This window comes from Tursiops truncatus, chromosome 16, assembly GCF_011762595.2.
Source record: "Tursiops truncatus isolate mTurTru1 chromosome 16, mTurTru1.mat.Y, whole genome shotgun sequence".
NCBI lineage: Eukaryota > Metazoa > Chordata > Mammalia > Artiodactyla > Delphinidae > Tursiops > Tursiops truncatus.
Window position 1 is genome coordinate 8,032,525 of NC_047049.1, and position 14,505 is coordinate 8,047,029.

Sequence of the window (14,505 nt, forward strand, 5' to 3'; positions counted from 1 at the left end):
GGAGAGATTATGTACATGGCTGTCACCATGACTAAGGATCAGTGTCAGCTGTGGCGAGTCTCCAAAATACATCTTGGATATTGTTCTGTAATAGCATATGCGGTGGTTGAATCATTGGTGTAGTTCTTCCCCTCTCCCTATATGTACAGCCTTTGCCATATGCCTTCTCAGTTGCCTTCACAAAGGTGAAAACCCCTTGACTTTGGGCTGGTCCATGTGCCTAGGTGAGGCCAATAGAATAAGGTGAACTGACAAGGTGCCAGTTCTGTGCTGAGGGACTTTGTTTGTTTCCATTTGCTCCTTGCACCCTGCCATCTCCATGAGAAGAATGCATGCATCTAGACCACTGGTCCAAGGAGCCTGGGAGATGAGTGAAGCAGATATGGGCCCGATCTGCAGCCTGGAGCCACCAGCTGAGCCCAGCTGATCTGTAGACAACTAAGGAATAAGTGCCACTGAGAGTTTGTGGTGTTTTGTTACACAGCAATAGCTGACAAATACAGTGAAGATGAAAACCCTCATTTTTTAAAACGTTGCATCGTGTTCTGTCGAATGGATGTTGTATAATTTATTTAACCTCTTAAGTGAAGGACGTTTAGGTTGTCTCCAATATTTTGCTGCTGTAAAGAGTATCGCAGTGAGCTTAGCGTATACCCTGTCACTTACCACGCACTGGTTGCAGAATAACTCCCTGCTTGCCATTCAGAGCCCACCATGATTTGACTTATCTCTGGCCTCTGCCTCCCTTTTTTTCCAACCAGACAGGATCTTGTTTCTCAGACACGCCCTGTGCGAAAAGCTCACTCACGTGTTTCCTCCGAAGGGAACTGGGCAAGCGTCTCAGTTGGTGATGCAGAGGTAGCTTTGGGGTCAGGCTCTACCCTCGCTGGCTGTGACGCTCCGGGCAAGTTACTGTCTCTGTGACTCAGTTTCCTCATCTGTAAAGAGGGGATAATATGTCTTTTATAGGGTTTTTGGAGATGAAATAATGTGTGCAGAGTGGAGTGTACACAGTAAGCTGTCAGCAAACATTAGCTGTGATTTGTATTTGCTGTCTTGGGACTTTCCATGCCTTAGTTACAGGAGTTGGCAGATAGCTTTAAAGGATCAGATCGTAAATATTACACGCCTTATGGGCCAACATGCAAAGTTGAGCGTATTATGTTGGTACTTAAATAACCATTAAAAAATGTAAAAACGGTTCTTTATCTCATGGGCCCTACAGACACAGATGGTGGGCTGGGTTTGGCCCTCACTTGGGCTGTAGCTTGCTGGCTTCTGCCTTAGAACTTGATGGTTCTCTCGGAAGCCTGCCCTGGTCACCTGTCCTTCGCTTTCCTGTATCTCTTCCTCATGTTCCTGGTCCTCTCCTCTCTCACATCCAGTGATTCCTGCGCACAGCTTTTCTGACATGGGAGGCTAGGTATGTTTATGAGCAGAGGCTCCCTGTGTGATTCACGTCAGGAAATGCCCAGCGTAGGTAGCCGCGGTACTTGACCAGAATAACAAACCTGTTCATCGCGCACCCGCGCTGTCGGCACTAGTGTTCTGGGGTGGAGATCAGGTGTTCCATGCGTGTTGAGGTGGATTCTCCATGGCCCAGATCAGCAGAACTGGGCCTCCACAGGAAGCGCTCTTTGATCTGTAGGAAAGAAGCTTAATTTCCTGCCATCATGGAAATAGGGTGGTTTCCCAAAGCAGTACGTGTCGGTGAATGGAGTGCCCTCAGCACTCTGCCTCGTGTTGGGCTGGGTGAGATTTGAGGCCTCTACCAGGTACGGTGCTTGGGGATTGACCTACCTTGTGTGTGTGTGTGTGTGTGTGTGTGTGTGTGTGTGTGTGTGTGCGTGTGTGAAACTCGAGGGTTTTCCTTTGTATCACAGACAGTTTGGCTTCCGGCTTTTCATCCAAGCCCTTGCTGTGAGCCTTGCCCCTTGTTGCAGGGCCAGATGGCTCTCGGAGGCTCAGCTTGGTCGTCCCCCAGATGCCTGGCACGGCTGTGGAGGGCAGTAGAGTGAGTCCCAGTTTCCTGATTTGGGAGGAGACGGGGCCGACATGGTCTCAGCTACCCTGGAATATGCTGTAATAAAGGATCACATCTGTATTTCGGATTCCTTTGGAAGTGAGAGGGGAGGCGAGGGGTGGCAGTTGGACAGAATCACACCAGCCTCTTGGACAAGCCTTGGTTGGGAAGCCTGAAAGATGTGGACACTGGAAAACCTGGGGCTCCTCCATCCTTGCTACTTCTTCCACTTTCAGCTCCATCTCAAACATGTCTAAAAAGTTCTTCAATCTCTAAAATGAAACCTGTGTCCCTTGAGGTCTTTCTAGCCTCTTGCACTTTAGAGAGATTTATTTTTTCCTCCAGTGGTTTTGCCATGGCAGGGTCTTCACTGGGTCAGATCAGGGGCCCTGGGCTCACGCCGTCTGCAGTTGACGGCACACTGAGTGTGTTGACTGACACCGTGTGGGCAGCCCAGGGCCATGGGCTTCAGAGCCTCAGTCTGAAACCAGAGCCACAGTGGACTTGCCGGCCTAGAAATATCTCCCAGACAAGGGGTCAGGGAACAGAGCTCTGATGTGTCAGTAGCACTGGTTTGGTGGCACTAAAAGGTTCCATTCATTTCTATCACCCAGTTGACCCCAGCTGTGGTTCTCGGTGACCAAGATCACACTAGTCCATCATTGGAGGAGGGATTCCAGTGCTGAAGCTCCTGTGAAGCCTCATGACCGAGGCCACAGCACACGTGCTCTTGTCGCTCTTGGAGTTTTGTTCTTGTGACACTGTCAGCCTTCATTCCATCTTCTCAAACCTTCTGTGTGAGACCGTCTTTATTCTACATTGCTGACTCTGGATGGATTTAGCAGAAAACCCAATTCACCTTGTCACATGCTAAAACTTAAAAAAAAAATTTAACCCACTTGAAGTGGAAGTTGTTTTAAAATTGATTTCTTTACTGCTTTATTAGACATTCTGAACTATGAAAATAGTGAATGTGCCTTGTAGAATATTTGGAAGATACAGAAAAACGCAAAGAAGAAAATAAAAGGAATCCACAGTCTTATCTTCCAGAGATTATAACCATGGTCGACATTTTGGAGTGTGTCTCTCCAATCTTTCCTCTCCGCGCGCGCGCGCGTGCGTGTGTGTGTACAAGAACAACATCACAGGTCTGTGTATAGATCACACACACGCTTTTTGCAAAATTGAACTAGTCTTATTTTGTAACCTTCTATTCTCATTTAATATGCTGTTACTTTCTCATCATAAAATATTCTTTTACAACATTACATAACATTATTTTCCATTTTATGATGGTTTCCTAACTGTTACTGTGTTTTTTAATGTTCACGTTGTTTCCAGTTCTTCCCTGATGTGGGCAGTTCTGCTGTGCACCCTGGTGTCCGTGGCTTTGCTCACCTACTCCTTGGGCTTGTTTCCTTGAGGAGGAACTGCACAGATGTGATCCCTGTCTTCCAGAAAAGTTTATACCAACTTGTACTTTTATCAGCTTTTACCCACTTTCTATTAGTGTGTGTGTGTGTGTGTGTGTGTGTGTGTGTGTGTGTGTGTGTGTGTGTATTGATTTATAAGAGCTCTTTATATATGAAGGACAGGGCCCCTCTATTGATACATTGCAATACAGTGCATTGAAGAACTCTGAAAGCAAACTGATTGGAGATCAAAACCCAGTCCTTGGCTCACTAGCTGTATGACCTTGGGCATGATGTTTAACCTCTTTTTTCCTCAATTTTCTCAAATATAAAAGGGGGCTAATACTTGGACATGCCCATAGGATTGGGATAAGTATTAAATAAGATTACTTGAACGAAGCACAAGTGGCTGACACATGGTAAATTCTCAATAAGGGTTACTATTACCTTATTAGGTCCCATTGAATGAGCTTCCTATCAGTCATTCCCTGGGGCACTGGCCATCTTTCTTCTGATAGAGGCTGAGTTGGAAGATGTGTCTTGGCATGAGAACCAGATGGGTGCGAATGAACCCCAAGAGGTGCAGGCATCCCCACTCCCAGCTGTATGTGGCTCTAGACCAGGGCATTGCTCCCCCGAGAGGAGTAGAGCCCATGCGGAAGAGTGGAACCATGCTCCCCGAGGGCATCCTGCTTCCAAGAGGAGGAGGGGAGGGCAGAGCTGAACTATACACACCATTTATCGGTGCCTGTGTACCAGTCAGACAGGTTACCCCAAGGGCAGAGTGAGTCAGGTGGCAGAGAGAGGTATGGAACTCCCCTCAGGAACATCCCTCCTCATGGAAGCCAGGAGCGAAGAAGTGTTCCCTTTAGCATATGCCTACAAGTTTAAAATTGTTTCATCTTCCTGGAGAATTGTGGGTTTTTTTTTTTTCTACTGTGTATTGACTTTCTTTATGACTAATACTACTTTTTGACTTAAAAAATCTATTTTATGTGACATTAAAGAAGCTATATAGTGGGCTTCCCTGGTGGCGCAGTGGTTGAGAGTCCGCCTGCCGATGCAGGAGACACGGGTTCGTGCCCCGGTCCGGGAAGATCCCACATACCGTGGAGCGGCTGGGCCCGTGAGCCATGGCTGCTGAGCCCGCGCGTCCGGAGCCTGTGCTCCGCAACAGGCGAGGCCACAACAGTGAGAGGCCCGCGTACCACACACACACACAAAAAAAAAGTCATAAAGACATTTTATACTACTTTCTAATTCCTTTTTTCTCTTTCTCATTTAGGTTTTTATATATTAGAAAGGATTTTGTTTGTTTGTGATAGGAGATTGAAGTTCAGTTTAATTTTTTTTCTTGTAAGAACCCAAATGGAATAATAATTGTCTCCCCACTATTTTGCAGTGCTGCCCTTAGGTGTTGGCTGTCGTGTCCATATATGCTTGGCTTTGTTTTCAGGCTCCCAGTTCTCTTCTTTATCGTTACTTCATTTTTCTACCCATACATAAAATATCTCACTCTCTTAATTATTATAGCTCTATGATAAATCTTGATATCTGATAGAGCAGAACTTTGTTCTTCTTCAAAAGTTTTGGTTATTATCGACCCACTGAAAGTGTGTGTGCGCACACACACATTTACACCATGTAGTCAAGTTCTTTAAAAACTCTCCTGGAATTTTGATTAGAGTTACATTAATTCCATAACATCAATTAGGGGAGAATTTACATATTTATATTGAGTTTTCTAATCCACAAACATGTATATCTCCGTATTTCTTACATCTTTCAAAATATATCTCAATACATGGGCCTTGCACATTTTTAAATAGATTTATTCTTAGATAATTGACATCCTGTGATGCTTGTAATTTCAGTTTTCTAATTCTCTTTTGCTAGTGTACAGGAGTACAGTTGATGTGTGAATGTTGATTTTATACCCAGCAACTTTGCTAAACTCTTATTAATTATAAATTTATTCATATATTAACTTGGATTTGGCTACAGAAGCAATGTACACTAAATAATGACAGTTTTCTTTTTCCTTTCCATGTTTCAAGGCTTTTATTTATTTTTCCCTACTGCATTGGCAAAGAGCTTAGTTCAAAAATAATAGATCTTTCCTTGTAGGTTTTAATTCTGTCTTTGGATTTTTAGTTTTCTTGATGTTTGGCTTATCTTAAATATTTTCTATCTTTTTTTTTCAGCATATCCTTTTCATGGCAAGTAGAGGCCATGTCTCTTGCACTATACTTAGGGTGAACAACATTTTCCTCGTTATTATATCAAATCACATTATTTCTTTTGGAGTCTTTTGGATGGTGTACCTCTTTTAATGTTTTGTTCTTTACTCATCTTTGAATGAGTCAGATTTTCTCCCCTGGGGACAGTCTAAGCCCTGCCTCAGATCTACAGATGTTGACCAGTTCAGCATGCAAAACCCCCAGTACAGTTTGCACTTCCTAGCAGCCTTTTATCTTTTACACATCATCGCTCTTAGGTGCGAACTCCTTCCCTCACTGCTGGTTCTTAGACACTGTGATCTGATGGGATTCTTGGGGAACTATAATCACCTTCATATGCGGTTATCAGTGTTCTTTTTGTCCCCACACTGTCAGACTGCCACACCTCCCCCTACCTCCTGTCCAGTTGTGTTTTAAGAACTTCTGATCCAAACAGTTGTAGAAACTTGGCTGGGGGGAGAGGTGAGCACCCAGCCACCTCAGAAAGCCCCATCTGGGCTTTAGAGATAAATGTGCAATTTTCTAGTTGCTGCAGACCCTGGGTTTCAAAATGGAGGCATGCAAGAGGGGTGAAGGGTTTTTCTGTCCTTCCTCTGGTCATCTCCATTTTTTTTCCCAACTGTCCCCATTGGACTCACATGTGGTGAATGTTCTTCCACCTCTGGCATTAGGTTAAAGCACTGCTGGGAGTCTTTACTTATCTGCCTCTTCATAGTTTTTTAGGATGAGTTTGGGAGAGGCTGCAACATTTTAAGCTAGAGTTCCCCAAAGTCTATGATGCCTCCGTACAACTGGCGACTTTATGAATTATGGTAAATAACCCTGAACACATTATGAGAAGGTTGTCCCTTTTAAGATCCCTTAAAAAAGCTTTTTCTTTTTTTATAAATTTATTTATTTATTTGTTTGTTTTTATTTTTGGCTGTGTTGGGTTGTCCTTGCTGTGTGCCAGCTTTCTCTAGTTGTTGTGAGCGGGGGTTACTCTTCGTTACGGTGCACGGGCTTCTCACTGCGGTGGCTTCGCTTGTTGCGGAGCACAGGCTCTAGGCACGCAGGCTTCAGTAGTTGTGGCACGCGGGCTCAGTAGTTGTGGCTTGTGGGCTCTAGAGTGCAGGCTCAGTAGTTGTGGTGCACGGGCTTTAGAGCACAGGCTCAGTAGTCGTGGCGCATGGGCTTAGTTGCTCCATGGCATGTGGGATCTTCCCAGACCAGGGCTCGAACCCGTGTCCCTTGCATTGGCAGGCAGATTCTTAACCACTGAGCCACCAGGGAAGCCCCAAAAGCTTTTTCTTTTGAAGTAATTATAGACCCACGGGAAATTGCAAACAAATGGGTCTTGTGCTCCCTTCAGCCTGCTTCCTCCAGTGCATTTTGGGTAACTGGTACAATAACAAAATCAGGCCATTGGCATTGGTACAGTCCACAGAGCATGTTTGGACCCCACCAGTTATGCATGTGCGCATATGTGTGGGCATGTGTGGGTGTACGTGGTCCTATGCACGTGTAGTTTCATGGAAATAAACACCACAGATACAGGACAGTTCCATCACCATAAGGCTTCCTGGTGCTCCCCCTTTATAGCCACACCCTCCCTTCCCCAGTCACTAGCTTCTGGCAACCACTCATCTGTGTCCTGTTTCTATAATTTTGTTTTTTAAGAATGTTAGGTAAGTGGAATCATACAGTATACACTTTTTTGCGATTGGCTTTATTACCTCAGCATAATTCTCTTTCACTCTTTGAGTTGGATAAACAGACTTAGTCTGGTATTAATATGATGCAATAGTCAGGAAAAGCTAAGCCTGTTAAAAATTATTAGTATTGAAGTGTGCCATGCATACAGAAACGTCTAGAAATCATAAGGATATAACTTATTGGGTTGCCACCTACACCACTCCCATATAGTGTGAATGCGCCATTATCACTGTCGTCTTGATCAGAAACAGAACATGACCAGAACCTCTGAGGCCTTCCTCCAGGTCCTGCTCACAGACAACCACTGTCAGAGATGACTTTTGCCTGTTTTGAGCCTACGTTCATGGAATCATACGTTGTACTCTCTTTGTGGCTGATTTCTTTCACTCAATATTATGTGTACGCGATTCATCCATGTTGCGTAGAGCTACGGCTCACTTATTTTCATTAGTTTATAGTTTTCTATTGCATGACTATCCCGCAATTTATTCATTCTCCTATTAGTGGACATTTGACTTGTTTTCAGTCTCTGGCTATTACATATAGTTCTGCTAGGCTTATTCTTGCCTGAATCTTTTGGCATGTGTATGAAGGTGTTTCTGTTGCGTGTATACCTAGAAGTAGAATTGCTGGGTCCTAGGGCCTGAGGATCTGTAGTAAATACTCCTAGAGAGTTTTCCAAATTGGTTGTACCAGTTAACACTTGTGCCAGCAGTGTTGTTCCACTTCCTCACCAACATTTGATATTGTGTCTTTCTCGTTGTATTCGTATTCATGGGTATGGACTGGTATCTCGCTGTGGTCTTCATTCGCATTTTCCTGAAAGCTAATGACTAATGTTTACTCACCATGAAGATATCTTCTTTTGTGAATGCCTCTTCAGCTCTTTTGCTCATTGCTCTTCTTATGGATTTATAGGATGGTTTTTGTTTGTTTTTTATGCTTTTCTTAAAAATATTGTGGATGTGAGTCCTTTGTTATTAATATGCATAGTAAATACCTTCTCACGCTCTGGCTTACCTTTTCATTCTAGCACTTGTGTCTCTAGAGTAACAGATCTTCTTAAATTTAATATAGACTGTTCATCAATATTTTCCTTTAGTACTTTTGTTTCACGTTTAAACTTTTTTTTAACCTACCCCAAGATCATGAATATATTTTTCTATGTTCTAGTAATAAGATTTCTTTTGACACTAACATATTTCCATTGAAATTATTTGACTTAATTAAAAATTAAGTAAGAGTAATCAATTAAGCAATAGTGCCTGGAAAAATTCATGGAGATGATAAGCAAGGGATTGAGGTTTGAGAAGTGCTCTTTTGAACCAATTATTCCTTTTTTGGCTTTATAAGCGATATGTAAAGAACAGACTTAATTTTCCATGACGATGCAGACATAGTGATTATTAGTTATATTGGATTGTATTACAAATTCATTCATTCATTCACGCGGGAAACACCGATTTGGGCTTTGGGACTTCAATGATGAGAACTCATGGTTGCTGCCCTGGGACCTTCACAGTGTGGTCTGTACTTTTCTTAGGTTGGGGTGGGTAGGATGAGAGGGGTGGGTGTTGAGGGACGAAGTCTCTGGAGGCTTTGCATGTGAGGCCACCACTGATCTGAGGTCGGAGCTTCTAGATTACACGAGGGTCTGGCAGGCTCCAGGCATGAGTGGCTTCCACCAGCGTGGGCTGATACCCAGCTCCCTGAGAGTTTCCTCTGCTTGACCCCCTGGGGCCTGGGAAAGAGAATCCCGAGTTTGTGCAGCGTTACGGGTAAGGGACACCAGCCAACCAAGGTCTCAGAAGATTCACTTGGGAGCCTTAGACTCGGGCCCGGGCCACTCTGCCGTCCCGTGGATCAGAGTCTCTGGGGAGGGGGTCTAGGTATCTTTTTTTTTTTTTTTTCTCTCCAGAAGATTCTGATGTTGGGTCAGGGTGAGAACTGCTGCCTAAAGGAGTCCAGAAGTGAGGGAGGAGCTTTCCAGGGGTGATTAGATAAGGCTGGGATTAGCTCCTTTGCAAGACCCCAAGGGAGGCGTGCCCTCTGGGAAGCCAGCGACTTCTGAGACGGGCAAAGAGCCACTGCAAACACTCTCCGGTGCACCAGGAAGGGCCCTCACACTCTCACTGATCCAAGAGAATGTCAAGTTCAGAAAGGCGAAGGAAAGAATGTTCTAAGACTTATCCGGTTTATAGGCGACCATGAAAACAAAAGTTCAGCATGGCTGTGAGCTTGCCCCTGGCAGTGCTCTCGAGGTCTATGGAGAACCCTTTGCTCTGTTTCCAGCAGACTTCACAGCAGGCCAGAAGACCTTGGACTCTGAGCTCCCCTCTGCCAACTGGTGACCCCCGTCCCAGCCTCACTTCCTGTCTTCCCTGTGACCCCACATGCCACCATGCAACTTGCATTTGTACCACACTGTGGAGTTTTCCAGTCCAAGGGCGGTGGCGTAAAGACCGTGCCTGGGATTTTATGTCACACTTGATTTTCAAATTCTAACTCAGGTACTTCGGAGCTGCTTAACTCTGTGTAAGCCTCTTTGAGTCCTTGTTTACGTGTAAAATGGGGATGGTAATGCCCATCTCTCACGGTTCTTGTGAAGATTAAATGACAAAGTGTCTTCAGAGGCTCTGACTCACGGTAGTTGCTTTCATTGCTCCCCAAACCTTTTAAAATGATTCTCTTGACTCTCATAACAGCCTCGCCTGCAGACAGATTTAGGGCACTGAGGGTGTTCTAGTCTGACTGTGCTCCGTAACTTATAGGTCACAAAATGAAATGCCATGAGCGCCCCTGATGTGTTACAGAGCTGATACATGCACATATGGTAATTGATGGTGGCGAGAGTAATAAATATATTGCCGTAGTGCTAATGCCCATTTTGTAAAGTGGCTGCAATGCAGAGAATTTTAGCCAGGGACAGATTTAGTTAAACGTGTGTGTGCCTGCGTGCACTTGTCGAAGGGGAGGTGTGGAATGCGGCAGAGGGTCCCCTTTTCGCCCACGTCCTGGGAACAGAGCTCAGGCCTGGGAGGCAGTGCCCCGCTCAGCACAGGGTGTTCTCAGGAGCCGCGCTGCCTGGAAGAGGAAAGTCGAGTCATCCGTGACGACTGTCACTCTTTCCTCCAGATTATGACACATCTCCCATCTCTAATTAATATTTTCCTGAAGTGTTCTTTTCACACATTTTTTTTCATGTTCTCCTCACCCACATGCTTCCCAGGATTAGAGTCTTTTCCTCTTAGAAAAAACAAAAATGTGATTTGATGATAAAGGGTTTTGTTTGTTTTTGGAGGAGGAACAGGGAGCTGCCTCGAGGGCTGTTCAGGGGCTGCTGCTGGGACAGCTTGGCCCAGGAGCTGAGTCCTGGCTGAGTTACTGCCAGAGCTACTACCTCCGTGCAGCCTGGCTGGGGACTCAGAACACAGGGGAGGGGTGAAGAGCTGGGAATGAGCTTCCCATTGACTTCAAGCACTCTTTCAGCCTAGTAATTATCTCCTCAGTTGACATTATAATCTTGATTATAATACCAACATATCACGCTCCAGTAATGATGCCATCACTCTGCCTGGCCTTTTGACTTTCTGATTGTGGAGATTTAAATTAAGCTTTGAAACACTTGTGTCTCCTCCATTTATTTGATCCTCGAGGCAGCACCCCTGGCTTCCTGAGTAATATTTTCTGAAGATGGAGAAAAGTCCTGCCTGTTGGGAGATGGTATCATGACGGACTGCTCTCTGGACAGGGGCCGGGTGTATCTTTGAGAATGTAAGACCAAAGGAATTCCAGCTTCTTGCTTCCACTTAGCATTGCTTTTGGAGTTCTTTGGCAGGTAGAGCGCACTGGGCTCTTTTGGGGGGAGTCACTGCACAGAGCCCTCAGCTCTTATGTCCCATGTGGGGTGTGTGTGTGTGTGTGTGTGTGTGTGTGTGTGTGTGTGTGTCTGACACATTAGTCCAGCAGTATTTTCAGCAAGAATCTGAGGTTATGATGGGAGTGATGAGGTTATGATTTTCTAAGCATTGACTGAAGATGCCCTTTTGACTGTTGACAGATCGTGGGTTCTAGATTCTCATTCCTTCCCCTCAGCCCTTGGATGCAGGAGTTGCCAGTGAGAAGCCTTGTGTTAGTGTGATTGTCTCTTGTCTCCTGGAAGCCATGGACAAGGCAGGAATCGTGGCTGGGAGGAGGCCGCTCGTCTGCTTCCTGTCCCCTCTGCCCTTCTGGAGTTCCCGTTTTGAAGATACGGAGGTTTCCTTGAGACGGCTGATTCATTCTGTGGGTTTTGTTAGGCTTACAGCCTTTGGGGCTCTGGTAGCAGCAGTCCCCCACTGTGTCAAAGTCCAGGCCGCAGCTGAGTGAAGTTCTGCAGGTGTCCCCTCGAGGACCAAGAGGTGGTCTCGAGAGCTGGCCAGGTTTCGTGGTCATCCTGTGTCGTTTTCTTTCCCACGTGGTATTGTTCTACATTGCGGGTGAGTCCAAGGAGGAGAAGCAGCTTTTATTCTGGACGTTGAGCAGACCTGCCAAAAATCTTGAGAATGATCACGAGGCCACCTGAAGGCTTCCGAATCCTGGGGCAGCATCAGGCCGGTGCCAGTGGAACTGTCACTTCCTCTCTTGTGCTCTTTGCCACGCTGGGCAGCAGTACCTCTGCTTCCCTGTGCTGGTACAGGCAGCCTCCCGGCAGATGTGGGCAGGGGAGAGCGTGGCATCGTTTGAAAGCCCGGAGCTGAGAGTCTGGAGACCGGGATCTGAGGCGTGGCTCTGCCGCTGGCAGGGACGCCTCGGGTGGTTCGCCTCGAGTCTCGGGGCCTCGGTTTCCTCTTCTGAGAACTCAAGGGGAGGACTTGATGGCGTCTCAGGTCCCGGCAGGTCTGAATTCCTCTGGCTGCAGCACCTGGACAGACTTTCTACCTGGTGCCCGCAGAGCATGCCCTGCGGGCACTGTTCCGCCACCTCCTCCAGCCTCCCAGGACCAGAAGGGCTTTTTCCCTGCAGGGGTTTGTTGTGGCTGGACAGACACGCTCACGTCCCCAGGGGTCCCCAGGGGCACTTCCATCTCAGCAGTGACCCACCGGGCTTTTAAAATTTGCCTCTGTTACACTAGGGATTTTTCACAGAAGTAGATTTTGTTCACTTCTCCTCCCGAGTGTTTGTTTTCTTTCTCCAGGGCCAGATTTGAGGAAGGTAGCATCACTTGGAGATTTCCAGCCCCATGGTAGGGTGGGTGGTGAGAATAGCAGCCCAGGAATCAGGAGGCCTGGGATCCGGCCCCAGGGCTGCCGTTAAAGCTCTTATCCGTAGGGACGATGGGCTGGATTGGGATGATGGCCAAGGGCCTGCCCAAGCGCTAGCATCTTATTCCAGGGGCAGCTTGGACAAAACTGCGTGGAGTAGCCATTCTCAAAATTGCCACTTTTGCCAGGAACGGAAGACAATAGGTTTGTTGGTTTGTTTGTTTGTGTTTTTCTGTCGCTCTGCTCATTAGTATTCACAATACAAAGGCAAGAGTTGCTGAAGCGAAATCAACACGTTCTGATTAATTTGCAGAGCTCAGCCATGGAATCGTTCTGAAATTTCTAACCAGTAACTCTCCCTGGCTGAGTCACACTGCGGAAGGATCCTTAATTGGAAACAGCCTCAGACAGTAGCATGGACAGCATCAGACAGAAGGAATATCAGGGCAAAAACACCCAGAAAGGAAATGCCGACAAGAAGGAAAACTGGCATGATGTCAACAGTTGAATCGACAGCGTTGGTCCGGAAACGCTGCGCATACCAGTGAGTGGGGCTGCAGTGCTGAGCGGGAGCTCAGGGGAAAGACGGAGAAGCACGTGGCCAGATTTAGAAAACCAGAAGTTTCTGTCAACATCTGTCCTTGTTTTTAATAAGCGTTGTCCTTTCCAGGTTGCCCGCCTCTCGGTCTGGAAACCTTAAAAATCACAGACTTCCAGCTCCACGCGTCCACTTCGAAGCGCTACGGCCTGGGGGCGCATCGGGGGAGACTCAACATCCAGGTACAGGCGCCCGCGCCGTGGGAAGGATTCTGACTGCAGGGCTAGTTGCTCTGGCCACAGACACAGCGATGGTTCACTGAGCTCGGGGCAGGCTCCGTGTCTGGCATTTAACACGAATTAGCTCTAATTCTCACGATGGGGAGGGCCTTGCTGCAGAATCCGCATTTTAGAGAATGAACCCTGAGACTCAGGATACGTGTCTCCAGAGACTAGTTAGTAAAAAGGATGCTGCTGCTTCCTGGGCCCAGATAGGTCACCTCCATGTGATTGATCTGTGAGAAAAGGGCAGGAGAGAAGGCTGGACAGCTGCGGCCATGGGCCGGCAGTGACCTTTGTCCTCTCTTGCCTCCCTGCTGATGCTTCTCACCTCTGCCACACTTGCTTCTTCCAGGCTGTTCTGTGGCTCCTTCCGTTGTGTTCCGCCAGGTCAAACCCTTAGTAGTGTTCATCGTGTCTGGCCTCCCTCCCGGAGGCTCAAAGGCCTCCGTAACCTTGGCCCTCGGTGCTGTCAAGGTCCTGCTCCTGGAAGGTGGGCTCCTCCAGGCTCCCTCCTTGCACCGTGCGCTTCCTGGCTGCAGGCCTTTTCCCAAGCAGGTCCCCGGCCTGCAACGTCCCCTCCCTCCACTTTGCCCAAGCAGTGTAAACCCTGGTTCAGCCGTGACATCGCGTCCTTGTGCTGCTCTCACAACTTGTCGTAAGTGTAGCCACTTATGCAGCACAGGTTCATCCTCTTACAGTTCTGGAGGATAGACGGCTCGTTGGGCTCCAGTCGAGGTGTCGGTAGGGCTGTGTTCTTTCTGGAGGTTCTCAGGGAGACTTGTTTCTTACCCTGTTCCAGCTTCTAGAGGCTCCCACATTCCTTGTTTTCCTAAGCCAGCGGTGGCAGGTTGAGACCTTCTCAGGCTGCCACCTCTCTGGTTCTCTCTTCTGCTTCCCTCTTCCGCTTTTAAGGACTCTTGTGAGTACATCGAGCCCACCTGGATAGTCTGGGACCATCTCCCCATCCTAAGCAGCCTTAACTGCATCTGCAACCTTCATTCCCCTTTGTCACGTAACTTCGAGTGCTCGCGGGTTCTAGGATTAGCACGTGACGTCTTTGTTGGGGAGGGGGT

General features: G+C 47.0%; 1 protein-coding gene across 5 annotated transcripts in view; it reads left to right on the top strand.

Annotated features, from left to right (window-relative positions):
• The window catches only part of CPXM2 (carboxypeptidase X, M14 family member 2), a 146,726-nt gene that overhangs the window by 15,122 nt on the left and 117,099 nt on the right, over positions 1–14,505 (top strand). For 4 of the 5 annotated variants that reach the window (XM_019940194.3, XM_019940193.3, XM_019940195.3 and 1 more), the window contains exon 3: positions 13,284–13,393. In XM_019940194.3, the coding sequence (XP_019795753.1) occupies positions 13,284–13,393 (110 nt within the window). Of the gene's footprint in view, positions 1–12,926; positions 13,158–13,283; positions 13,394–14,505 lie in introns of those variants that run through there. The other variant, XM_019940196.3, reaches the window with a different exon arrangement.